The sequence below is a fragment of the Lygodium microphyllum genome, chromosome 11 (genome assembly GCF_053477565.2).
Source record: "Lygodium microphyllum isolate KBCC chromosome 11, Lygodium_microphyllum_v1.1.10, whole genome shotgun sequence".
Classification (NCBI taxonomy): Eukaryota; Viridiplantae; Streptophyta; class Polypodiopsida; order Schizaeales; family Lygodiaceae; genus Lygodium; species Lygodium microphyllum.
Window position 1 is genome coordinate 45689139 of NC_141145.1, and position 26258 is coordinate 45715396.

Genomic DNA, 26258 nt, shown 5'->3' on the forward strand with positions numbered 1-26258 from the left:
TCACATGTTGATCATATGGATGATGGATAGAGAGAGGATATTTATAGAGAAGTTCCATAACAATGTGATGCCTTCCCAAATCTTCTCTTACATTATAAAGTAAAAGCAATCACATCAAAAGATACACATGATTGAATATGTATAGCCGAGACATATGAAAATGTTAGAAATGGACTCACATGCATCTCTCTCTCTCTCTCTCTCTCTCTCTCTCTCTCTCTCTCTCTCTCGCTATCTCTATCTCTCTTGGAAGCGACCTCTTCATTTGGCTTCTTGACCCATTTCGAGGAAGAAGGGTATTTGACACAAATATTATGTCAAGTCACACACACACACAACTTGTGAGGATAAAATTAGTGTTGTTAGGTAGTCACACACATATCTACGTGTATGTGTACACAGAGAGAGAGAGAGAGAGAGAGAGAGAGAGAGAGAGAGAGAGAGAGAGAGAGAGAGAGAGAGAGCATGAAATTAGTGATGTTAGGTAGTCACACACACATATATCAGTATGTGTAGTATGTGTACACACACGAACACTCATAGAGGACATGTAATTCCGCGATGTCATCATCTCCAAAAGGCACCATCTGCACTTGCAAATGATGGTCTTAACTCCATGTGCTCCAGAAGCCATGGAAGTTGCCTTTGGTATTGAAGCTTTGGATTAGTTAATAGCGCCATTAGTTGATTCCAAAATCATTAGGGTTATGATGCTTGCTAGCAAAACGTTATTTGGCCTTACCTTGCATATAATATATTTACCTAGTTTAATGTTGTAGTCTCTCACAAGTGAGATGAGAGTTTAGTAGGAAAAATGGAGCTTCTTACTCCTCCTTGCTACAAAGGTAGGCAATTGTTTCAGCTTGTGAAGAGTTTTGAAGCATGAGGTATGCTAGTCATTGATTATACATGCATATGTTTGCACTAGTCATGTCCTTCTTCACAATCACAAGGCACAATAGGAAAGGCATCGTGACTTTCTACCACATTGCTTAGATGCACCTAACTCACATGCTCAATGTTTCTCGCCTTCACCCACACAACCAACAAATTACTTGGAAAGCTACTAAGATTTTGAGAGAAGGAAGACAAAGGGGGCTAGAAGGACACCATAGAGAGAGAGAGAGAGAGAGAGAGAGAGAGAGAGAGCCATCTCAAGACTCGAGGGGTTTGGACGAGGGACGGGATTTAGAAAGTGGGGAGCCGATATGAGCTATCATTTGCTATTTTGAAAGTTCCTTTTTAGTAGGTGGGTGGGGGCTTGTGATTCAAAAGCTCTATTTTACAAATATTAAAAATTCTACAATTTATAGGTTGGCCTCCGGAAATGTGAAAATAAGAGATAGTATGCATATGCATATATATAATACGTGCATATAATAAAAATATATATACTTATCTTGTATATAGATATTTGTATAAGAGCAGAGTATACTCATCCCATGAAGAACTTGTACATATTGCCAGCCACACGAGTCTCAGGTTTTGTATCGACAATGGCCTTGATGAGCAGCTCCTGTCTTTCTTCTCCCTCGTGTACTCGAGCATATGGTCTGCCTCGACTGCCTGCCTTGCCTTTCAAGGCAGCACAAGCGATTCGCTCTCTGCCCTTCCGAAAGCAGGACTCTTCGACTCGACTTGACAGCCTTAGCAACGGCTGGCCTTCCCAATATATCTCCTATCGCGGTGAAAGCCTCAGTGATATAGCGGAGGTTGGTCCTATGCGCTGTACTTTTGAGAGAGAGAGAGAGAGAGTCGGTACCGGTTCAACCACCGTGTCCATGGATGGATCTCATCTTTGTAATAGGCATAAGCACGTCAGATTTTAACTGCTTCTTTTCACGTTGGTTTGGTTTAAGTTTACATTTTGTTCCTGAGCTCACGGAATGGGTGTTGGATTTCATTTGGTACACATTATCTCCTCTAACAAGGCAAAAACACGTGAGAATGGGGAAACGTAGGAGTCTAGCAACAACTAGCAGCCAAAAAGCTGCACACGTGGGACAGCATTATTCTGCAGAATGGCAGCATGCGGAAGCAAAGCATGGCACGTCTATGACCTAGTTACTAAAATGATAGGGCTCTATGTGTAGCGATCATCGAGATGTTATATGAGAAAAATTTTCAAAGTTAAACATCTGCATCTCTTATCGTCTCCTGATGCCTCTATTGGCTCATTCAAAGTCACTTGGTAGATATCTTCTGTAGAGGATCTCTCATTGGATTCGTCATTTGATAACGTTGTTATGCGAGCGGCGATCGAGAGTAAGTCTCACTCACAATCCGATAATAAGACATCAAGGAGTGTCGGTTGGGAGAATTGACTTTGTCGGATACACAACATAGTACAAAAAATTTAAATATTTCAACAAACGCCACATGAACCACACACGAAAGCAAACAGCACATAATATTCCTCGTAGCTGAAAACAACTTAAAGCCCAAAAGCGGATAGAGCACGAAGTCTTTGACATCTTTTCACAGTCCTTTCTAGTAGAAGCTTTTGTTGATCCTATCATAGGTTTTGAAAACTTCAAGGTGTCCAACTAAAGGTAAAGAATGTAACTCTTCCATAATTTTTTATGTAAAAGAAGAAGTAGAGGGAATGACAATCTTGTTATCTAATCAAATGAGGCCATTTTGAAGCTGATAATGTGAGTTGTCTTCGATGAGACCTTACTGTAATTTTTGAAAAATATGGTTGAGCTCTTCACCCAAAAGATAAGCCTCCTGTAGCTTTTCAATCCAGTCATTATGTAGCTTAGTCATTGTTGAAACTTTGCAAGTCACATATGAGAAAGAGAATTAGCCATTACATTGTCTTTGCCTTGTATAAGCGATATCAAAATTATAATTTTACAATGTAGCTATTCACCTAAGCTGCTTAGGAGTCAGATTGGACTAAGTGAGAAAATACTTAAGGACCTTGTGATCACTTTAAACTCTGAACGGCTACTATACAAATAATGGTGCCACTTCTTTATTGCATGCAAGATAGCTAACATCTCTTGGTCATAAACATTTATAGTTACTTCCTTATTTGTAAGTTTACGGCTTTCAAAGGCAATCACTCCATGCTTCTGTAACAAAACAGTCCCAATACTTCGGCCACTGGCATCACATTGTATGGTAAACTCCTTCGAAAAATCCAGGCATACTAGAATAGGAGTAGAAGTAAGGAGTTCCTTTAACTAGTTGAAGCGCTACTATCTGCAAGAATATCTGAAAAGAAATATTCATTCTTCAATCTATCAGTCAAAGGAGTTGCAATAGCTGCATAATGCTTGATAAATCGGTGATAGAATGAAGGTAGATCAAGAAATCCTCCAAGTAAAGTAGTGGTAGTAGGTGTTGACCAATCTTTAATACACTGCATTTTCTTTGGTGTTAGCCTGGATTCCCTTTTCATTGACAATATGTTCTAAATATTCCACTTCAATCTGCATGAAAGAGCATTTCTTCTCCTTAGCAAAGAGTTTGTGATGTCTTAATACATAAAAAATCTTCCTCATGTGTGATTGATGGTCCTGAAGGGTCTTACTGTAAATCAGAATTTCATCAAAGAAGACCAAAACAAACTAAAAGAGGAAAGATTGTAAAATCTTGTTTATCGGACTCTGGAAGGTAGTGAGAGCATTTGTAAGTCCAAATGGTATCATCGGAAATGATAGAGCCCTCGATTAGTTCTAAAAGCAGTCTTGATCTCATCACTCTTTCGCATGCGAATCTGATGATACTTTGACCTCAAGTCAATTTTCGTAAAGAATCTAGCCCCCTTAAGCTCATCAAGCAAATTATCAATCGTGGGTATTGGATACTTGTTCTTCAATGTGATCTATTGCTCTCTTGGGAGGCAATGAAGTAGGTACCTCAAACAAGTCCCTGTACTTCTCAAGAAGAGCTTTCAAAGCTGGGTGACTTGCTGAATTTATGGACTGATCTTCAATCTATTTATTTAAGTGTAAAACAAATATCTATCAACGTCTCTTGTACTCCTTTTTGAGTTGTTGAATGGTGATAAGCTGAAAATCTTATCTATTAAGAATTCCTTGTAAATGGATGAGCTGTCCGTCAAAGATAAACTCCATATACATCTGTGAGAAATCCATAGTGATTTTGCCTAATATCATCAACCAATCACAATCGAGTACAATATCTATGGGCCCCATTTCCAAGGTAATCACGTTTACTTTTGCTTCATAATTTTCAGCCAGCTATAATGAAACCTGTGTATTTGGGTGTTGATTTCTTCTTTACCATTGGCCACTTGAACTCTTATGGGTTGCTATAAGTAAGTGGGAAGATAATTCAGCTTGTCCATAATGGACTTATTCACAAAGTTGTGTGTACTGTCACTATCTATCAAGATGAACACGGTCTTTCCATGAATGTTATCCTTCATACGGAGAGTATTAGGGCTCTTAGAACCTGTCCAAGCATCCATGGAAATGGAACAACTAGTGGTAGCAAGTGGCTCATCATAAGTCCCACCTGGGTCAAAAGGAACACTCCCACTTGGATCAAAAGGAAAAGAGTCGGCCGGATCATAAAAGTACTCTTGCCTAACTCCTTCCTCAAGATCATCATTTTCAGGAGTGGATACAATTGCATTAGCCTCATCAATATCTTCTTTAGAATTCAAACTGCCCAAATAGTTATTATGTCTTTGTGAATTCTCACCTATTTTATATTGGCTATTTGGGGTACCCCTTCGTCCAATGATTCCATGACCTTGACCATTTTGGTTAGGTGGCTGAAGTGGGACTGAGGGTTCACTATTTGAATAAGCTTTCTCCTTTGCTTCTTTGGATCCCATTTGCATTTGTATCCATTGGGAGAATTGAGCAATTATTTGAGCATTATATTCTACTAACTTGTCAAAGGAAGCCTTTGTTTAGGTAGTTGAATCCACTGACTTCTCAATGGAAGACTTCGTTTGACTAGTAAACAAGACCATCTATAGAATCTCTGATCTACTGAGCATACTCATCCTGGGCCTTATTTTTGCCTTTATGCCCTGCCATTATAGTGCAGTCTTGTATCCCCTGTCAGAAAATTAGCTATAACTTGAGTTAGGAAGCTTCAATTTCCAAACTTTTTGATTCAAATCGAAGCCAACGATGCCCTCTTTAAGATGAGCTATAGCATATCATAACAGGTTTAGGACATAAAACTTTGCAATTCAATCTTTGAGTCTGAATTGTCCAAGTCTGCATTTTGTTTCAACTTATAAATGCCTTGTTTCCACCTGGAAGGGTAAAATGATGGTTCCAAATGGCTATCAAACTCTGTAGGAGGTTGTATAGGACCTATGGGCACCGTGTAGTATCTGCACTTGTATTTCAGTAATGAAGTTGGTGGATGTAAGGACGTATAAATATCCTGTAGTGTCTTGTAAAGTCTTTGTTTTATCCTGTTTTGCTCTTGAAAGTACTTGAGTCTTTGAAGGCACTTCAATCTTCAATACTTTACTCACTGTATCTGTGTGAGGGATAAAATGGCAGGATAGGCTCCCTACACAGGCTCCGAATCACTGGAAGGTGGGCAAAGTCCCCCTCAGATCGGTTGGTTGCATCCCTTTGGGATCTTCAATAGTGAGGGAGGGTCACCTCTCTTTTGTCCCACTATCTTTCCCGGTATCCATCTTTTTCCTCGGTGGGTATATCAACATGGTAATAGCATATTATAATCAACCAACATGAAATGCATTTCTGAAATATTCATTTAGCCCCTTTTCATGAAATGCAATAGGATGGAATTTTTGAAAAATTGGATAAGAAGAGGGTCTTACCAATGCAATTCAGTGACTCACTGATTGCTAGTACTTACCCTTTTACAATATTTTAAGCTTGGGTAAAAGAAATTAGCCAATCAATGGATTAGAGTGAGCAAACTTATATATCAATAGGCTTAATCAATCGAATTAAATATAGTGTTGGAAATTTTAGTTTGAAGTTTCTAATTCACCGATTAGAATCAGTATGCGTCAAGCAAACATTGCATTGCATAAATGGATTGATTCAAGCAATGGTTGGCTGAGATTTGATGAAAATTATTCAATTTTTTAATCTCTCAATCATGTGGATTAAGCTTAGTAATTGGATTAATGAGAGATTAAGAATCGAAGAAGAGTACCTTTGATATGGTTGATGATGACTTGATCAATCCCCAAATACTTGATGAAGTCTCTGGTGGTCCAATGTTGCTAAAATAATCATCAAGGCTTGTGTATTTAATGCTTGGGAGCAATCTTGAAGCTTCAGATGCTTAAGATTAAGCATTAAACTCATTTCCCCCAAGTTTTGGCTCTATGGAAGCTCCTAAGCTTCAATCTTTAACCATTCGTGCTTAATCCTTGCAATTTCTTCAAGAATCCTTGCTGAAATGATCCACGGATTGAAATACTGAAGAATCTTGAGGAAATTGAAGAGAAATTGAAGCTTGAGCTGACGCTTGCACAATTAGGGTTTACAGGAAGGCTGAAGATTAAAAAATGGAGTACAATCTTTGGAGTTTGCTGAAGGATTTCTCTTGTCAAAGGTCTGAAGAAGTGCTAGGAGCTGAGGAATCAACATGAATAACATGGGGTAGGCTGGAATCAACTTGAAAAATGCATTGCATTTTTTGGGGCTATTCCTGGCTCCATGGCTAAGCTTACCTGTGGCAAATAGGTTGTCATCTTGAAGATCTTGAAGGAGGGAAGCTATAACATGTGTTATTTGGTCAAGAAGAGCAAGGATTTGAGAGTTATGAAGAGATCTTGATGGTAGACTCCATGAAACTTGCAGGAAGCTCCAAGCAAGGGGAAAGAGAACCCTCTCTTTTGAAAGTAACCACATTTGTTTCCCAACTAAGCTCGGTTAACTCCCATGTGACCTAGTTACCTCCAAATTCCATGAAAATTTGATGACGACTTGCTATTTTAGCCTTTCACTGCCAAATCTACCCTTGAAGATCTCCCGATATAGTTTCTTGCTAATTGTAGGTGTTGCAAACCTTTACTAGACACTGTCTATGTCAAGTACCTATAGTACTTCTCTGAAATTGGTTTTTATGGACTGAAATAGAAGGAAAAATGGATCAAAGACCAATGCTCTGATACCACTTGTCAAGAAGTGAACTGGAGATAGAAAGAGGAGAGAGAAGAAGTGAAGTGAGAGAAAGAGAGTGATGAGGAGAGACGTAAGACAGTAATGTATTAATGTGTCAAAAGATGAGAAAAATTACATGTCCCCTTTTTTTTGTACCAATGTTAGTGTGACATGGCATCAATATTATTTACACATTGAATCCTTATTCTTCCCAACTTCTTACAACTTTATGGTTTGGAAAAAGGACTCAGTGGCACTGAGATGGTCCTTGTTTCAAGTCATGTATTACAGCCATCAAACTTGGGTCTCTATAGTGTGTTTCTTCCTTGAATATAAGTTCATGGTATATGGGAATGCTAGACTATAGGGTTCTTGGTTGCATGTGCTCAATGTAGATCAGGCTATTAGTATACAATCTTCAGTCTTATTGACTCATTTGTTTTGTTTATGAAAAGTTGTGATTTAACAATTGAGTTGGCACTCAGGCGAGGATAGATTGCATGCCAATTCTATGCCAGCTGAATTGCTCACAATCTCTGAAATAGTTTCATGGGAAGAAAAACAAGATGCTAGACCCAGGTTTAATTGAATGGCACACCTTGGATTACTTTCTATTGCTGATGTGACTTTGCTGGCATGGTGTGTGTTGATGTCCTTCTAGTTGATCAGACAGGTTTTGTGTCTCTTGAAGATATCGTGATTTATAGGACATCCTCTCTTCATCTTTGTGTGATCAGAAGCTCTTTCTTGGATTCTTTCTGAATAATCCCTAGCAGGATTGGAGAGTTATAAGGCGGTTGTGTTTGGCATGGGGTGTATTGATGTCCTTCTAGTTGACGAGACAGATTTTTTGCGTTTCTTGAAGATATCATGACTTATAGGACACACCCTTCATCTTTGTGTGATCGGCAGCCCTTTCTTGGACTCTCTTTGAATAATCCGTAGCAGGATTGGAGACGTATATGGGGGCTGCATTTGGAGTGTGCCCCAATTAATGAGATTCATCATTTGCTTATTAAGGATCTTGTGTGGCTGCACATGAAGATAGTGTTCCACTTTTTGCACTTCTGGGGTTGTTGACGTAACTGGGTCACCTGGAATGCTTTTATTTTTGACTTCCATTCAGGTCTTCAAATTCATATTGCTTGATTGAAAGGCCTTCTTCATTGGTAGCTTGATATTGTGCAGCATGCAGGTCTTCCTCCCCAGGAGGATTTGGTCTCATGGCATACGATAGTTTCTCTGTTTCTCTGCCATCTTTTTAGTTCGCTTGTTACTCTTGTAAATTTCCAGTAATTAATATAATTACCCTTTGTGTGTGTGTGTGTTAGAGAGAGAGAGAGAGAGAGAGAGAGAGAGAGAGAGAGAAGGTGGGGGCGGGGGGGGGAAGGGAGGGAGGCTTACATAATGCAATTATTCTGATTACAGACTTTGCAAGCACGTTTGTGTGAGGAAGGTTGTGATAATTCCAGAACTGCCACACCATTGGGACTTGGAGGGTTGATCACCTCTTTTTCACTTACTGCCAACTTTCTTATGGTTTGTGTTCCTTCTCTTTATTTTGAAAGAAGGTCCAGAAGTTTCTTCTTAGTATTGTGAGAGAAGCTCTACATCTTTTAAGAAGAATAAGTGAATATGTAAGTCTGTTGCTTTTTTAAATGTACATCTGTGATTGTAGATTGTCTGGCAATGTTGAATTATTACAAACCTTATGTCTGTTGTCCAGCATTATGGAATTTTGACAACTTCAGCCCATGTTTGATGGAGATGTACACCACATGGCAATCTCCTCTTTGGTCCCTTATAAACTGTGGCAAAGTTTAATAGTCCTGACATTATGAGCACAACTTTGGTAGTGCTCAGCTGGTTGAAAATGTGTTATTTGGACTATGGAAAATTGTAAACATCTGCTCTAGCTCTTGCAGTAGGGTTCTTGTGACCTACAGTTGATCTATGTTCTACTACTATGCCCAGTTTTGGGAGGATGATCAAACCAATATGGCAAGTAACAAGTTACATTTTGCTGAAACCTGGAAACATTCATCTTTTTCGTGGGTATGTTTGAAAGTGAGCAGCTTTCCACGTTCTCTCTAGCAAAACATTAGAAGCAGTCAAGGTTTTTAGACAAAGAGAGTGAAGTTACAGGTTGCTAACTATGAAAGTTATAAAGGCTTGAGTGTTGCTACAGCATTCCGTCATGAGGTGCAGATACATTTTCAGAGTTGTTTCTCTAAGCTGGTTTAATGGTTTAGCCAGTTGGTGTATGTTGTTGTCTGGTTCTGATTGATATGTGATGGGAAACCCTATGCCTGAAGGAGCTAAAAGATTGCAAACACTAGAATATTTCGTAAGTTGGGAAAAGAAACTTGCAAAAGAACCACTAATAAGGCATGGAGTATGTTGGTTGATGGTGATCAACTTAGAGGGATGTGAAAGACTCTCAAGGTGCAGCCATAGAACAAGGGGAAAGATGACTTGCGAACATAAAGCAGAACAAGTAGGCCGTCAAAGACTGGGCACTTTTTGGGAAACAGCATCAATTGAGTGACTGTTACCTTAAGGGGCACCTCCTTAGATACTCCAAGATTAGTTGTTTTGGTGCAGCGAATAGATTTTCAATAAAGTAGAGATCAGTAGACATGATAATTCTAGAGCATGTGGGATGGGATGATAAGGGCCACCTCATTGATACAAATAAGTGGGTCCACATGAGTCACAAGTAAGTAAAGGTAGTTATGTCAAGTGGGGATAAAGTATGCATCTTTGACATGGACCTGGTAGAATTACAAGGTGTAAGAATTCAAGAAGGGGAGTAGAAGCAGCTAATTCACTGACGGAGTCCTTGCTGGCAGAGTTGCAATCATAAAACAAAACAAATAGGTCTTTCAAACATAGAGGGTACTTTTTGGGAAACAACATGAATTGATAGGCCGTTACCTTAAGGGGTATCTCCTTACGTACTCCCAGGAGTAGTCGTCTGGTGCAGTGAGTGTGTTCTCACTATAGTTGACATGGGGATGATTTGTGATCATGGGGGATGTGATGACAAAGGCTGCCTCATTGTTATGAACAAGCAGGCTAACATGAGTGAGTAGAGGTGTTATGTAAGGTGATGATTAAGTATGCATCTTTGATATGGACATGTGGGTTCACATAGGTGACCTATGAAGGGAGAGCAAATCATGTAAAAGTCAAGACGGGGACTGCAGGCTAGTAGGATTACAAGGTGGGGAATTCAAGAAGGGCAGTAAATGAGGCTGATTCAGTGATTGATTCCTTGTTGGCTACCTTCTTTTGGGGTAGGTGTGTATGGCTACGTGTGGACTGGAGGAGCAAGGATGCAGGAGCTAGTCAAATCTCAAAGATGGTGAAAATGATGGTGGAATATGAAAAGTGGGATTCTATGAATAGGCTGTGGGAAGGAAGGTAAGTTAGGGTCAGGTTGGCATGTCAGTCCTGTTAATGCCAAGGCTTTCATATTTATGGTGTAGTGTCCTTCCCTTCTGACAATATGGACTGACCCAAACTGCTGTCTGTTTAGATTCCGCCAGCTTTCACATATGATTCTTTCAGATACTCACTCTAGCAAACCCTCTATGATTGCCATTGCTTCTGGGAAAACCAGCAGGTAGAGGTATTTTTTGTTGCATGGCCTCAAATAGAGGCCCACCCTGGTATGAGACTGATTTTACCAAAAATGTTAAAAAGGATGTTGTGTGTCTTGAAAGCACACGTTACATTGGAATGATTGGATCCTTCTATGGAAGGATCCAGTTACAGCTCCAGGTCTATATGAAGCTCAATGGAGTCTATGGCATCATTTGTGGGAGTGATTTTACATTTTTGATTTTACTGCCTATGTTGTATGATCATCTAAAACTAAAAAGAAGCTCAATGGAGACTATGGCATCAATCGTGGGAGCGATTTTACATTATTGATTTTACTGCCTACGTTGTATGACTATCTAAAATCAAAAAGAAGAATTTGCAAGCTATGCTTTGCCTTTGAGTATCATGAAAAAAGATTGTGACTCTAGTCCTCCAATTCCACGACCATAAGATTTTGTTCATAGTTAATTGGTGGAGAGGCAAAATCGTGTACGTGCTGTTATGTAACATGTAATTGATAACAAAATTCTTGCCCTTTTTCATCTTGTAAATTTCTTACCTTTTTGTGCATCGAATTGATAAAAACAGATCACTGAATTCCATATTGCATGCCAAAGCCATCAACAAAAGATATGATTTATGGTTCTTGATGAATAGGGGTTTTCATGGTATTTGGATACAAGTATTTATGCACTTCAAATGGGAGGTTACGACATGCTTCTAGTTAATGAAGTATGTGATTGTTAGATTTCATTTAAGGTTACTGAAATTTTTCTTCTCTTCATCACAGGTCAATGCTGCAGTTGCTGTGACTCAGGAGGAAGTTCATATTTTGACGCAGAATATCATATCGTGGATCATCGTTTCTTTCATATATTTCATTGTGGTCCCGGTTTGTATATTGGAACATCCAGTCTAATTTTCCCCTTGCAATTATGTGTCTCTCAGGGATGTGAATCAGTGTCTTATCAAGTTTGTTAGTTCTGTTCTTGTTTATAAAGTGGATTCACAAGAAAAAAAGTTATGCTGCTGAATTCTCTGCACTCTATGCCTCATGTATTGTGTCCAAGCAGGTTGCCAAATTGGACAGAGGATCAAATCTGGTTAGAAAAGTAGTCACTCCAGCAAGAAATGTTGAGAAACTGGACTCCATGAAAAAAGGGCATAAAACTTGGCCCTAGGAGGGTATCCCAGTATGGACCATCACTTAAAATACTTGTAAAATTTGCACATGTGAATAGGAGTGAAGGGGGGTGTAGAAGCATTAGCTAGCCCTTGAGACAAAGATACTCTATACTTTCTCTAGAGTCATTTAGACAGCTAGCATCGTGAGGTGACATTGGTTATTGGTATGCTCAGATGACCACATGGGTATAGCCACATGAGCTACATATGGGTCACCTTCCATCTCTACAATCTAGCTTGGACTCCCCTTTCTTAGAGCTCAATTGAGAGGAGCTCAATACAATCATCAGGATCAGCTACATGTAGCAAGGACTTAGTTGACACCTACCGAGGATCTAGGGTTGAAGAAGGCTCTCCATCTCTTATTGGGTCTATCTAAGGTGATTATTTGTGGTGTTGGAACCATGGGTCGAACTAGAGTCTACTCTAAAGTGTCAAATGTAGCTAGCTCTATAGTTAGTTAAGGATGTGCTACCATGTATCCCCAAGGTGACTCTCTAGAAACTATAGGAGCTACTCTCTATGTCAAGATGGCTCCAAAAGGAAGAGTTTAAGGTAGTACTCATCTAGGAAGTCCATAACCCTAGATATTGGTCCAAATTCCTCTCCCAACAAGGAGCGAAAGCACCCTCTAATCTCATAGTATACTTGGCACCTACAAATGTAGTGATGCTTAGACTAGGCTCAAGCTGACAATACTAGTAAATTCATCCTCCAAGGGGATGGAGTCTACTCCATAGTGACCAATCTCTATGCCTAACTAGTGGGAGGATGTGTGGAGTTGACCAATGGTACACCATACTCCATGGGACTAGTATGTATCCATGTAACATGACTGAATCACAAAACCATCAAGAGGCTGATGTAGAAGATGCTTTCAGTAAAAAGGAACATATGGAGAGACTGTTGGTCATGATGATAGCATGTATGATAAGGGTGAAAGCCTCAGTACCACAAGAGATCATTCGAGCAGAGTTGGGTGCAGCACCCATGGTAGGGGAGGCACTATTCCAGGCAATCATTTTCCTCCAGAGGATATGGCAGCTCCCTAAAGATCGATACCCTAGGCTAGCTCTGGAGTCTTCAAGGTAGCTTGCAGCAAAGGGAGATAGACAGTGTTGGTATGCACATATGAGCACATAGCTAAACTTGGATGGCATGAATATAGACAGCTTGCCACCGTTGATTATAGCCTTGATTGTCCCACTTTGAATCTTAGCTGTTTAGAGTTGAATAGAGTGATTAGAGTAGACATTATTTAAGTGGACACAGAGAGGACTTGTTCCAAGCCCCCTTTCCTATTAGGCATGACGATGGCACAATACCAATGTCACTTTTTGCAGCTTTCCCATGATGGCTTCACAGTGAGGCTGAGATATATGGATGCTCAACTTTCTCACGAGCTTCGAGTTGGTACTGGATAGATCCACACCTCATCGCATCAGTTGATGATTGAGATAGGTCGATGGAGCCATATTGTAGCAAATGAGAGGATGTGCCAGCTTTGTGGATGGGAGCTAGAGACAGAGGAACACTACATTTGTTGATGCATTGTATGCTATGATATCCAAGGCTGCTACCATTGCCTCTTTCAGGAGGGCTTTGGACCATTGAGATGAGTGATGAACTATGAGGACCATGTTTGGGCCTTTTCTTATTGGAGCTCCAATGGCGCAAAGCAACATTGTTATGGGATCAGAGGCAACCCCAGCCACATCCGCCCCTCCAGAGAGCAATTACAGACTTTTTCAGTATAGCTGACCCCTAGCCACTGGCACCTTAGACACTACATCTCCTACTGATAGGCGCCATCATCAAGTGGCATCACAGTAGACAAAACTACAATGTTATGCAAAGCATGATGCCCTAGGGTACCTGCTCAGCAACGTAGGCATGCTCATATGTGACACGTTTGCGTCACGATTGCTCGTTATAGACGAAGATTACCACGATGACTTAGTCAGAGGTAGCTTGCAAAGTCTTGGTGGATTCCATATAGTGAGAGGGAGATACTCTATACTCTTTTCAGTTTTCCATATTTTTCATTTTTCATTTCAATTTATCATGTAGACCTAGACATAATTCTATTTTCTTCTCTGATGAGAGATGATGATACCAGTTGTATTAGTTATGGTCTCAAAGGCCATTTTGGCCTTCTAGAGGCGTTAATACATCTTTCTTTCTTTCTTTCTTTCTCTCTCGGCTCAGTCTAGATACTACCCTTATACTATTTCTTTAGAGATATATGACATACTCTATCCACCGATCTTGACTGGATGGAACTAGATACATGGATATCACTTAGCCACATAGCTAGACATGTACTTCTCCATCCTCTTGTTACATCCTACATGGCACTATTTTGTCTTGTATATCAGTTTAGGTTCTTCTCATGATATATCATTGATTATCTTTTTGCATGTCACACTTAGATGTCTAGTGACGATCAACATTGTACTTGGTTTTGTTTTATAGGCCAATTTTAGCGTCAAAAGATGTTAATCTCTCTCTCTCTCTCTCTCTCTTCTAGACAACTAGCAGCAGATGGTGACAGACACTGTTGGTATGCTCAGATGAGTACATGGATGCGTCTACATGGTCTGCAGATTGACAGACTACCCCCCTTTGACTATAGCCTGGATTGCCCTACACTTGACCTAAGCCGATCAAAGCTAAACCATGTGATCAGAGTAGACATACGGAAGTTAGATACGGAGAAGACCTGGATCCGACCCCCCTCGCCCCATGGCACGAGGATGGCACACTACCAGACCCACTTCCTCCAGGTATCTGAGGATGGTTTCATCACCCGATCCAATTACATGGACACACAGTTGCCTCATGGACTACGCACAGTTATTGGTCAGATCCGCACCTCATCCCACCACCTGAGGATTGAGACAGGCAGATGGGAGGGTATACAGACAGAAGAACGCATATGCCCACTATGCGACAGAGAGCCAGAGACAGAGGAACACTACATCTGCCGATGCACTGTATATTACGACATACGAGGTAGATACCACTGTCTGTTTCGAGAGGGTTTTGGACCCCTGAGACGGATCATGCAGTATGAGGATCAGAGATGCTTGGGATTTTTCCTCTTGGAGCTCCAGAGGCGCAGAGCAACAATTCTACGGAGTAGGAGGCCCCCACAGCTCGGCTCACATAGACAGAGAGCAGTCACTGACTTTTTCATGGATACACGACAGAGTATGGCGGATACCACTACTACTGCCACACAGCCTACAGGAGTACATCATCATTGGACCTCATCTTCCGTAGGTGTCCCTTTGGATAGAGCAGTGGCACTTAGCCGGTCTAGGCGCCCATGTCCACCCGGACGAAGGCCTAGACATCCACACCACAGACAAATTAAAGCCATCATTGAGCGCCACAGGAGACAGATGCCAAGACGCCTCAGCTATGCAGAGATACACCTCCCTAGAGAACAGACATATCATTGATGGAGAGTTTTCCTTTCTCTACTCTCACTTTCAGATCACTGACATGTTTCCCTTTTATGGGACACTATTTCATTTCCTTTTCAGTCTTATAGGCATGTTTTTCATCTTTTTTCTCGTTCTAGATGAGAAACACACCATCATTGTATGTACTGCTTTGGTCTCATAGGCCACATTGGCCTTTTAGAGACGTTAATATACTCTCTCTCTCTCTCTCTCTCTCTCTCTCTTTGTCAAATTTACAATGAAGTACAAGTGCTCAATTGTCTAGTTGGAGAAACCACTCATATATACAAGCCTTTGAATGCGGTCTTGGAGGGATGGGGGATAGAAGCCACGGAGGGGAAATGTAGCAGCACTGAGGGTGGCCATCCTATAATATGAAAAATAGGCCGTGGCCACCCCAAGTAGGAATGAACCACTGCGAAAGCTCCCATTGGTATAGAGAGCCCCCTTGTTACTTCCAATAGTCACAAAGTGAGTGGAAGATGGATGACTAGAGCCTTGCTAGTGGTATTGAAACCAATCTTCCTCCTTGGAGAGAGTGGCAATAACCTGATTTAATAATAATCACAGCAAGTAAATAAATGACATAAACTGAATTGTATACTTTACCACTATAACCTTGGACAATGGGCAACCTGTTGGCCCCAAAATTGGTGCCCCTTGGAGTATTTCTTTATCTTCAATTGCAAATGGGTGCGATACAATTGAGATTTACTAATCTCCTCTGCTAATCCAAGTGCCTCTCACTGTTATAAATGACTAGCAATCCTTCAAACCAATTTGCCCATTGGTTTGCTTGCGGAATAAGCCTTCACCTTATGGTGTGGAGAGCCACCTTGTAGTTGTTCTCAACAGTCATGGAGCGAGTGGAGGATGGATGACTAGAGCTCTATGGTGGTGCGGAGAGCCACCTTGTAGTTGTTCCCAATAGTCACGAAGTGAGTGGAGGATGGATGACGAACTCTACTAGTGGCATTGAAACCGGTCTTTCTCCTTGGAGAGGGTGGTAATAACCTGATTTAACAATAATTACAGTAAGTAAATAAATCATATAAATTGAATTGTACACTTTACCACTATAATCTTGGACAATGGATAGCCTGTTGGCCCCAAAATTGGTACCCCTTGCCGTATTTCTTTATCTTCAATTGCAAATGGATAGAGTATAATTGAGATTCACTAATCATCTCCACTAACCCAAGTGCCTCTTGCTATCATAAATGACTAGAAAGGCTTCAAACCAATTTTCTCCTTCGTTTGCTTGGGGAATTGGCCCTCACCCTACTCCTTGTGAAATAAATTTAGTCCCAAATTGAAATTGGTTGGCTGGCCTCTTGATTTTCCTTGAAATTCTTCAATTTCAGCTATTGGAATCTTAGGCCTTCAATTTGAGCACATATCCCGAGGCAGTTGTCAAAACCCTAATTATGTTGTAAATTACGGTTGACAACAGAGATTGGTTGAAACCTCATCCTTTGATGACTCAAACTGTTGGAAAATTGGGGGAGCTGAGAAGAATGCTATAGAGAGAGAAATTTTTGATTTTCTTCGTGAAAACCGCCTTCAATTTGCTATTGCCCTGATCAAGAGAGCCCAACCTGCAATTGCCTTTAGTCTAGGAGTCGGAAATGGCTGTTCCTAGCCTCCAAACTGATGTTGCTTGCTTGTCTTGGCTCTTATGGGGTTGTTGCCTGCTACTGTAGGCCTTCAAACAGCTGTTGCTAGCTCTTGGGCAGGTCTTCAATCTTGTAGAACAATTCAAGAGACTCTTCTTCTCCTCCAGTTGTCTTCTCTTCTCTCCAATAGCTGGAATAGACTTGCACTAGTCACCAAAAACGTTTTTACCACTTGCATGAGTAAGTTTTGCCAAGCAGCAACCTTCTAATCCCATTTTTCAGCTTGTTAAATTAATTTTTGGAATATTATTTTGCAAAATTAATATATCCAGCTTATTAAAGTAATTTTTTGAATATTATTTTACAAAATTAATCTAATAATCATTCTAGTGCTTGGAAAATTAATTTCACTTGCCAATAGTTAAATTGGATAGGTCAATTTGTCTTCAAAGTGTCCTTAAGCAGTTATTGACTCTTAGAATGGCATTAGTTATTAATTAATACCTAGTCTCTATTGTCACCACTTACATTAGTGGCCAATAAATTGGTCTAGGGCCAAATCTAAAACCGGGTACCATGTAATACCTATCAGGCATAACTTATTTCAACTTTTGCCTTTGGTACCAATTGATATCTCGAGGCCTTGGATCTAGGTCCAAATCTAAAACTGGGTATCACTTAGTACTTATCAAGCATTACTTATTACAACTTTCACCTTTGGCATCGATTGATATCTGGTGGTCTTGGATCCCACATTGTGAAATAATTGACTTACACCTCACATGTGCAAGTCACATTTACACATTTGATTAACTTTTAGTCAAATGTTAAGCAAAGCTATAAAATTTCATATCCTCATGAGACCACCCCCTTGAAATCCTTGCAATCATCCTCGATTACATTACAATGTAGCAAAGCAAAACATATTGAATTTGAAATATTCCAAAATGCATCATAGTAAAAACATCATTGGCCATTGCCGTTGAACCATACTAATGCCAAACACTCGCTGAAAATTTCCAGCCAGCATACATAAAACACAAGACTCATAAAGAATCCAATATTGCGGCCAAAAACCCATAGAATGCATTTCTCATAAGCATATTTGAACTATTCTAGCCAAGCAACCATAGCAAAGTATAAACTGAGGATGAACCATGGCTGAAGTATCAATGACATTGATAAAATATGTTGCTGTCCACAAAACCAGCTGAATACCATTGAGAACTAAGGATCATCCATTGAAAACCAACAATTGATAATCAATCTCAAAAGATCATACACTAATGCAAAGTGATGTAAATGTATAATTTCAGAGTTACAGGTGAAAAACCATACCATTAGCATACTTATTACAGTGATTAGTACGTCATATAGTGACCTCATAGTTAGACATATTATCAGCATAGTTGCTTGGATGCATATTGAATACATTGGAGATCCACTATACACAAGACCTATCCATCACTAGACGAGTGGATGTATTACCTTCCTCTTGAGCATCAGGCAATGCCGTGGACCCTTGCTCTATTGAACCTGATAGAGCCCGTAGAGTTGACTCTAATTGAAAAGGCTTGAGGTAGGGCTATAACAATTGAGAATGGTCTTCCAAGTCATTATCTTCCATCCACTTAGCATCCATTGGTGAATAGTTTTGAAACTTTATCAAATACCGTTTGGAAACTTTATCTCTAATCTTTCTCTTCTTATGTGCCAAAATCTACTCGGATGCCAAAATCTCATCCCGCTCTTCAACCTTTGGCTGAAGTTTAGTAGATATATCCTTATGCACATCACCATGAAAAGGCTTCAACAAGCTCACATGAAAGGCATTGTGTATCTGCTAGTGTGGAGGCAATTTCAGCCAACATTATTGATTCTTTCTAGCACGTGAAGGGGCCCATAGTATCTCATACTCAACTTTTGATACCACCTCTCTCTATCTTTTATCTTTTTCAGCCTTGCTTTTTCTAAATGCACCAACCCATAATTGCCCTCTGCAAACTACAAAGCACGTCTATGTCAATGAGATGCCTTCTTTTGCTTCTCTTGAGACCTCTAAAGAGTATACTTAAACTTTGCATAGGTTGCATCCATGTTTTCTAAATACCGATCAGTCTCAAAGATCTTGTTCTTTATATGCAAAATAAGAGATACTTTCTTGCCACCTCACACAATCTCAAATGGAGCTTTACCAGTGGAACTATGCACTGTATTATTGTATGCAAACTCTACCAAATTTAAATATTGCTCCCATCGTGACTTATGCTTAAATACATAGCATCTCAAGAGATTAAGCATTGTAGAATTTGCCTCTTTTGTGACCATTTGTTGCGGTATTGTACCCATATTTTCCAATATCCTCTTCCAAAACAAACTAGTCGTTTGAGGGTCTCGATCATTGGTGATCAACTTTGGCATGCCATGATACTTAAACACATGTTACAAAAATAAGCATGCTATATGATCAACACCATATGAAACATTTGCACGACCAACACTTATTCCTTGAGCCCCAAAAGCACCAGGGGGTGTAAATGCATTACCATACATACCACTTTGCGACCCAAGCATCATGCCAATGAGGCCCTCGAAGATGACATCTACATCGTGCCCTTGCTATCCTTTTTGGAAGAATTTAAAAATCTCTCAAACTGTGGATCTTTGGCCAATTGAACAAAGATGTTAGCTACTGCTTTTAATCAAGCCTTGAATTGGTCATCATATTCTTCACTTCCTTCCTAGTCATTAGCATCTTGTGGCCTTGAAGGATGTGCTTCTTGATCAACAACCACATTTTCTCCTTGCTGTCCATGTTGTAAGCTTGTTCCAAGATTAGGTATTGCATTTTCCCCTTCATTATGTGCATTTTCAGAATGAGATGCATCGCCACTACTTGATTCCATCTCATAGTAAGAGGATATACTTTTTGTAAATGCTCAATCGAACACAAATTTAGCACTAGAACAATACTTTTCATCTTCAAATGGGTGCCTCGGGCCCACCAAATCAAGGGATTTGATAGTATCTGGACAATGGAACCATGGAACTAGCCTTTCTTCTTGGAGAGGGTGATAATAACCTAATTTAACAATGATTACAGCAAGTAAATAAATCACATAAATTGAAATGTACACTTTATCACTTTAATCTTGAAGAATAGACAGCATGTTGGCCCCAAAAGTGGCACTTATTGTAGTATTCTTTATCTTTAATTGCAAATCGATGGAGTACAATTAAGATTCACTAATCTCCTTTGCTAATCTAAGTGCCTCTTATGTCTGGCCTCTTGAATCTTCCTAAAATTCTTCAATTTCAATTGCTAGAATTTAAGTCTTAGGCCTTCAATTTTGAGCACATATCCTAAGACAGTTGTCAAAATCCTAATCTCTATTGTAAATTAGAGTTTATAGTAGAGATTAACCAACATATCTTCCTTTGATGACTCCAATTGCTAAAAAATGTTAAGGGGAGCTGAGAAATGACTGGAGAATGTTGTAGAGAGCAATTTTTGATTTGCTTCGTGAAAACCACATCCAATTTGCCGTGGCCTGATCAGGAGAAGCCCAAATTGCAATTGCCTTCAGTCTATGAGCCAAAAATGACTATCACCAACCTCCAATCGCAGTTCATTGCTTGTTCTAGCCTTTCTAAGCTTATTGCGTGCTCTTGCAAGCCTTCAAATAGCTATTGCCAGCATCTGGGCATGTTTCCAATGCTATAGAACAGTTCAACACCCTCATTCTCTAATGTTATTGACCCTTAGACTTGCATTAATTAAATAAATAAATTAATGCCTAGTCTCTAATGTTACCACTGACATTAGTAGCTAATAAATTGGTCTAGGTCCAAATCTTATATTGAGTACCACTTAGTACCTATCAGGCATAGCTTAGTATAACTTTTAGTATTTACCTTTGGCACCAATTGATATCTTGGGGTCTTGGGTCCCACAATGTGAAATAATTAATTGACTTGCACCTCATTTGCGCATGTCACATTTGCACGTTTGATTAATTTTGAATCAAATGCTAAGCAAAGTAATAAAATTTCACGTCCTCATGAGAGGTGTACATGGAAACTTGAAAGGCTCTTGCTGCTATAAATCATTCAACAACATTCCTTCTCGAAACCTCTCATCATAATGCCTTAGGCTGTAGTACTGGGTGGCTAGGCAAAGCTAAAGTTGTTTAAGGCTAAGAAAAGGGCTAGATCTGAAAATCAACCCAAAAAGAGGCCAAAATAGCAAAAAAAGGGCTCGAAAACATTGGCACAATGTAGGGAATTGATGGCTGTACATAAATGTTTCATTTGTGAATAGGAGAGTCACATTGCAAGGGACTTTTCCAATAGACAACAAGTTGGAAAATCAAAAAATCAAGGAGATCCTAAGGAAAAGAAGCCCAAAACATCAGTGGGATTGGTGCTTAATGTTGTTAATGATTAGCCCAATGATGATACTATTGAGTTGTGTAAAGCATGGGGCAAAATTAGAGATTAGCATGCATTGATTTTCTTTGATAATGGTGTATGAGCCAACTTCATCTCTATTGACATGGCAGCCTGTCTAGGCGTGAGAGAGGATGAGATGGGACCCATGGGGAAAGTTGGAGACAACGAAGAGTTATTCATTGCTTCACTTGAGGATTGTGATGTATTGTTGGGAATGCTATGGTTTCACCGTATGCATGTGGTGATTGATTCTCGTGTAAAAGATATCACTATTTAACATAAGGGAAAGACACTCACACTTGATGTAAAGTTAAAAGGGAAATTTGTCCTTGTTGTATTTGTTGTTGCCATTTCTAAAGTAATGAAAAATCATCTTTCAGTGTACTTGGTTTATACTAAGGATAAAGATGATAATGAGAATGTTGGGAATATGTCCAAGTTAGAGAAAGATCACATGTCATTTTTAGAAATGTATGTTGATTGCTTCTCTTACTCACTTCTAGAGCAGCTACTGCCTGAAAGGCTTGAAGATCATGGCATAGATCTTATCCGTGGAAGTAGCCCATCTAATCAGCCACCCTATAGAGTTGGTGTAGCCCACAAGAGGAGATTATGAGTTAGGTGAATGAGCTGTTAGAAAAAGAGCTGATTCAGCCGAACTCTTCTTTTTGTTCTCTAGTCCTTGTGATGCAAAAAAAGGATGGTTTATGGCGTATGTGCATTGACTATCATGCTCTGAACAAGATCATGATAAAGTTCATGGCGTATGTGCATTGACTATTATGCTCTGAACAAGATCATGATAAAGAATCGGTTTTCGATCCCATGGATCGATGATGTTTTGGATAGATTATAAGGGGTAGTCATATTTAGTTGTGTAGATTTGAAAAGTAGATATCATCAGATATGAATTAGATTGAAGGATGTGCTTAGGATAGCTTTTAGGACATCTTTTGGGTCATATGAGTTTCTTGTCATGCCTTTTGGGCTCACAAATGCTCTTGCCACTTTTAATCGGATGATGGATTGCATTTTCAAGTCACATAGAGAAATTGTGGACACTTTCTTTGAAGACAATTGTCTATTCAAAGAACAAGGTAGAGCATAGAAAACATTTGGACATTGTGTTCAATGAATTGCGTAAGTATAGGCTAGTTATCAATGACAAGAAAATTGAATTCTTTTTGTATGAAATTCACTTTTTAAGGCATATTGTATCAACTGATGGTATTCGCACGGACTATGTAAATATTGAGGCAATATGATCATGGCGACTTTTGAGGAATGTCTATGGGATCCGTAGCTTTGGGTTTATGTTTTTACAATAGGAAGTATATATGTGGGTTTGTTGAAATTACTTTGCATGCTTTACAGAAGAAGAATGTGCCATTTAGATAGACAGTAGTGGAAATTTCGGCATTTGAAAAGTTAAAGAAAAAGATGACCCCAGATCTTGTGCTTGTGTTGCTTGATCTAAGGAAGTCATTTGTTGTTTAGTGCGATGCATGTGGTAACAACATTGGGACTGTTCTTATGCAGGATGATTGTGTTGTGGCTTATGAGAACTGAATTCTCCACGGTGCAGAGAAGAATTTGCAAGTCTATGAGAAAGAGCTCTTGGTTGTAATTCATGCACTGTCTATGTGGAAATATTATTTGTTAGGGGCTAATTTTATAGTTTAGACAAACCATCAGACTTTGAGGTACTTTTTGATGTAGACAAAGTTGTTAGAGAAGCATATGAGATGGGTGAAGTTTCTCTCAATGTTTCATTTTTAGATTGTATATATTGATGGTAAAAAGAATGTTATGGCTGATGTACTATCATGTAAGCCACAAAATTTACCCATTAGTATGGTTTATCACACTAAGTTAGATGCCTTGAAAGAGTAATTTGCTATTGATTTAGACTTGTTAATGTTTATGATTAGCTTTGCAATGGCCAGAGACATGAGCACTTTGTGCTTAGAGATGGATTTTTTATGCTACATGGACCACTGTGTCACAAAGCACCTCTGTATACAGGACAAAGGTATTGATGCAATAGTCAAGGCAGTGGAGCATTTCTTTTATTGGCCAGCTTTGAGGCATGATGTAGAGTAGTTTGTCAAGACATGTATCGTATGTCAAAAGGTAAAGCATGATAGGCAAAAGATGTTGGGCTTGTTGCAACCCTGCCTATTCTAGATTGGCATTGGGGGAGCATTGTAATGGATTTTATTTTTGAGCTTCCTAGGACACCTATAGGGAATGATAGGATATTGACTATCATTTACAAGTTTAGCAAACATGTCCATTTCATTCCAGTGAGGAAGAAAATAAAGGCTAATCATATGGCATGATTGTTTTTGCAGCATGTCTTTAAGTATTATGGTATGCTAGTGCTGATTGTCAGTGATTGAGAACCTTGGATGACTAGTTTATTTTGGAAGGGATTGCTCGAGAATATAGGTACCATGCTGAAATTGTCATCATCCTTCCATCCGTAGATAGATGGTTAGTTTGAGAAAGCAAATTCCAAAGGGTTGGATATTTTGAGGTGCCATGTTTCAGACCACAAGATATAGTGAACCACTATTTGTGTAGGGATTAGGCATGGAGATCGAGGCAGACAATCATTACGCGCAGTGAGAGACAGAGAGAGTGCGGAGGAGCGGAGCAGAGAGTGAGCACGTTTTCAAGTACAATGAGGAGTCAATATCTTTAGGTTTTTAGATAAATATATATATGTAAGTACAAGTGCTAACGGTGTGTCCACACTCGAGCACATTTAAAAGGCACGAGGCCTTTATTCCCAATCTCCCAGCTAAAGGTAATGTGCCTTAAGAGGAGAAAAGAATCAGCTAAGTCTAGGTATGTACAAAGCTGAAATACATATATCTATCCAACTCCCATCATCTGTCGGCAATGAGCAAACCGCTTTGTTGGAAGACCCTTCATAAGAAGGTCTGCAGGGTTATCATCTGTATGCACTTTGACAAGCTCAATGCTTTTGCTGTCAAGTACATCTCTAATGAAGTGGTATTTCACCTGTATGTGCTTTGTCTTTGCATGAAAGACAGGATTCCATGCTAGCATGATAGCACTTTGACTATCACAATGGAGAATAGGTAACTCTGTGATGCCAAGCTCTCCCACCAGACGTGAAAGCCATAAAGCCTCCTTGCATGCCTCAATGGCAGCTACATACTCTGCCTCTGTAGTAGACAATGCAACACACTTTTGTAGCCTGGAGATCCAAGAGACTACTCCTCCTGTGAAAGTAAACACATACCCAGAAGTGGACTTCCTGTAGTTCGCATGACCATTATAATCTGCATCCGTAAAGCCAACAACAGATGCCTTCTGCTTTCCAAAGCAAATGCACAACTTCTTTGTGCGTTTGAGGTATCTGATAATACCTTTCACTACATCCCAATGCTTCTTGCCAGGGGTTGCCATGTATCTGCTAACCACTCCCACTGCAAAGGCAATGTTAGGACGTGTAGCAACCATAGTATACATCAAATTGCCAATAGCTGAAGCATATGTTATCTTGGCCATTTCAGCCTTCTCATTATCAGATGTAGGGGTGTCCTCCGCACTAAGTTTCACATATGGAGGCAATGGAACCCCCTTCGTATTGAAACGCTGCAAAAATTTGGAGATATACTCCTGATGCCATGAAGACTTTGCTTCAATGAATCCAAGGCATGAGTATCTCTGCCAGCAATCAGCATGTCATCAACATACAAAACCAAGATAATTAGGCTGCCATTTGCTGCCTTCTTGGTGTACAAGCAGTGATCCACTTGACTTCTATGAAAGCCTTGGGATTACATGAATGTATCAAACTTATGATACCATTCTCTTGGTGCTTGTTTCAGCCCATACAAACTCCTTTTGAGTTTATATACCATTTTTTCTTTCCCTTGTTCAACAAACCCTTCAGGCTGTTGTATGTATATGTCTTCATGCAGATCATCATGTAAAAACGCAGTCTTTATATCCATCTGTATGAGCTCCATATCCTCAACTGCAACCAAGCCAAAAATGGTTCTCAATGTAGTTATCTTGATTACAGGAGAGAAAATCTCATCAAAGTCAATTCCATGCTCCTGCTTGTACCCCTTTGCAACCAATCTTGCTTTGTACTTTGGTGAGGAATCAGAAGTGACCATCTTGTAAACCCATTTGCATGGAAGAGTTTTCTGCCCTTTAGGCAACTGCACCAAGTCCCAAGTGCCATTTTTTTCAAGAGATTCCATCTTTGACAACATGGCTTTATACCATTTCTGGCTGTCCTGTCTATCCATTGCTTCCTTGAAGCAAGACGGTTCACCAGTCTGTCAACATGACATAATCAGCCACATTAATTGCACCAGGAACAAATTTGTCAGGTTGTTTAGTAGCCCTAGGGGATCTCCTAACCCAATGGTCATTATTTGCTGGCTATTTCTACAAATTTCCATTTTCAGCATGCTGTCCTGGCATTTCAGTGTGCAAATCAGCATTAACAGCTTGCTGTCCTGGCTGTTCCTGCACATGTAATGGCTCATTTTCATGGGCAATAGCTGGATGATCATTTCCAGTATCATTTCCTGCATCTACAGGTTCATTTACAGCAGGTATTTACTGCTGTATAGTGGACACATTTTGCTGTCCAAAAGGTATTTCTTCTTGGAATACAACCCTACGGATCTCCTCAGTCTTTTCGGACTATTTGTGCATGCGATCTTCCCGGAAGATAACGTCATTGCTGCGTACTACTTTCCTTTTCTCGGAATCTCACAATCTATATCCCATTTCACTCTCGTCACCATATCCTAGGAAAATGCATTTACAAGACTTTGGCT

At 39.8% G+C, this 26258-nt stretch overlaps 1 protein-coding gene across 1 annotated transcript in view; it reads left to right on the forward strand.

Annotated features, from left to right (window-relative positions):
- Positions 1-1416: 1416 nt before the first annotated feature.
- The window catches only part of NDHL (inorganic carbon transport protein-like protein), a 52583-nt gene continuing 27741 nt past the window's right edge, over positions 1417-26258 (forward strand). Inside the window, exons 1-3 of the mRNA XM_087687563.1 lie at positions 1417-1712; positions 8520-8630; positions 11491-11592. Of these exons, the coding sequence (XP_087543689.1) occupies positions 1443-1712; positions 8520-8630; positions 11491-11592 (483 nt within the window). The 5' untranslated portion in view covers positions 1417-1442. The remainder of the gene's footprint in view (positions 1713-8519; positions 8631-11490; positions 11593-26258) is intronic.